General features: G+C 70.2%; 1 protein-coding gene across 3 annotated transcripts in view; it reads left to right on the forward strand.

Moving 5' to 3' along the window:
* The first annotated feature begins 247 nt into the window (after positions 1–247).
* Positions 248–1,236, forward strand: part of PCF11 (PCF11 cleavage and polyadenylation factor subunit) — a 21,200-nt gene continuing 20,211 nt past the window's right edge. The window contains exon 1 of one of the 3 annotated variants that reach the window (XM_010576552.1): positions 248–984. In XM_010576552.1, the coding sequence (XP_010574854.1) occupies positions 796–984 (189 nt within the window). In that variant the 5' untranslated portion in view covers positions 248–795. The remainder of the gene's footprint in view (positions 985–1,236) is intronic. The other 2 variants (XM_010576553.1, XM_010576554.1) reach the window with 2 other exon arrangements.

Below are 1,236 nucleotides of genomic sequence, written 5' to 3' on the forward strand. Positions count from 1 at the left end.
TGAGGCGGCGAGGCCGCCCTGCAGCGCCCGCCGCTCGGCCGCGGGCCCGCCCCAGGGGGGTGGGCGGGGTGGCGTTGCCAGGCCAACGGCTGACCCAATAGGGAGCGGGAGGCGGGGCGGCGCGGGTAACGGCGTTGCCAAGCCAACGGCTGACCCAATGGCGGACAGGGGGCGGGGCCGCTCAGTCACGGTCGCGGTCTCGGCGGAAAGGCGGGATCGCGCGGGCCACCAATCAGAGCTGCGGGCAGGGAGGGAAGGCGGTAGGAAGAGGCGCAGCGGGTTAGGAGCAGGGGCGTCGGGAAACGCAACCAATTGCGAGTCGGGACGCCGGGGTGAGAGCGGGGCTTTAGGGCAGGAGCCAATCGGAGGGGGCGAAGGGCGGTGCTAGCCAATTAGAGGCCGCCGTCGCAGTGGGCGAGCCAATCGCGAGCTGAGCAGAGGGGACGCCGGCCAATCGGGGCGCAGCCAGCGAACAAAAGGGGCTTTCCAAGCCGCCGGCCCCTTTCCTGAGAACAATTTCACATGACGCAACGGTTGGAGGAAGAGGTTTGCGAACCGTAGCCGCCGCCGCCATTTTGTGAGCGTTGAGACTGAGTCGGCGGCGGCTGAAGGAGCGGCAGCGCGAACGGCAGCACCACAGCCAGCGGGAGCCGCAGCCCGGAGGATGCGGTAGAGGAGCCCAGCGGCAGCGGCGGGGGGGGCGGCATCGCTCGGCGGCGGCGGCGGCAGGGGATCGCGGGGAGGGGGCTCTCGGTCGGTGGGTCGGGTCCTGGTGCGGGCCCCGGTCGGAGAAGCATGTCGGCCCCGGAGAGCAGCGCTGGTAGCAGCGAGGCCCGGGAGGACGCGTGCCGCGATTACCAGTCATCGCTGGAGGACCTGACGTTCAACAGCAAGCCGCACATCAACATGCTGACCATCCTGGCCGAGGAGAACGTGCCCTTCGCCAAGGACATCGTCTCCCTGATCGAGGCGCAAATCGCCAAGGTTTTTATATTCCACCGACTACTACTCCTACCTATACTGCTGGGGGGACCGGCCGGGGCAGCGGGCTAGGGCGGCCTCGGGGGCTAGGAGGAAGGGCGCGGGGGAGATGGCCCCCGGGCGGAGCCGGGCAGAGGGGCGGCAGGAGGAGGAGGAGGAGGGTAGAGGGGACAGGGAGAGACGGCGAAGCAGCGAGGGCGAGAGACGGAAACAGGGCGAGAGAGGGGGGGAGGCTGGGGGGGAGGCAGCGGGCCG

Source organism: Haliaeetus leucocephalus, unplaced genomic scaffold (genome assembly GCF_000737465.1).
Source record: "Haliaeetus leucocephalus isolate CR32 unplaced genomic scaffold, Haliaeetus_leucocephalus-4.0 Scaffold536, whole genome shotgun sequence".
Taxonomy (NCBI): Eukaryota; Metazoa; Chordata; class Aves; order Accipitriformes; family Accipitridae; genus Haliaeetus; species Haliaeetus leucocephalus.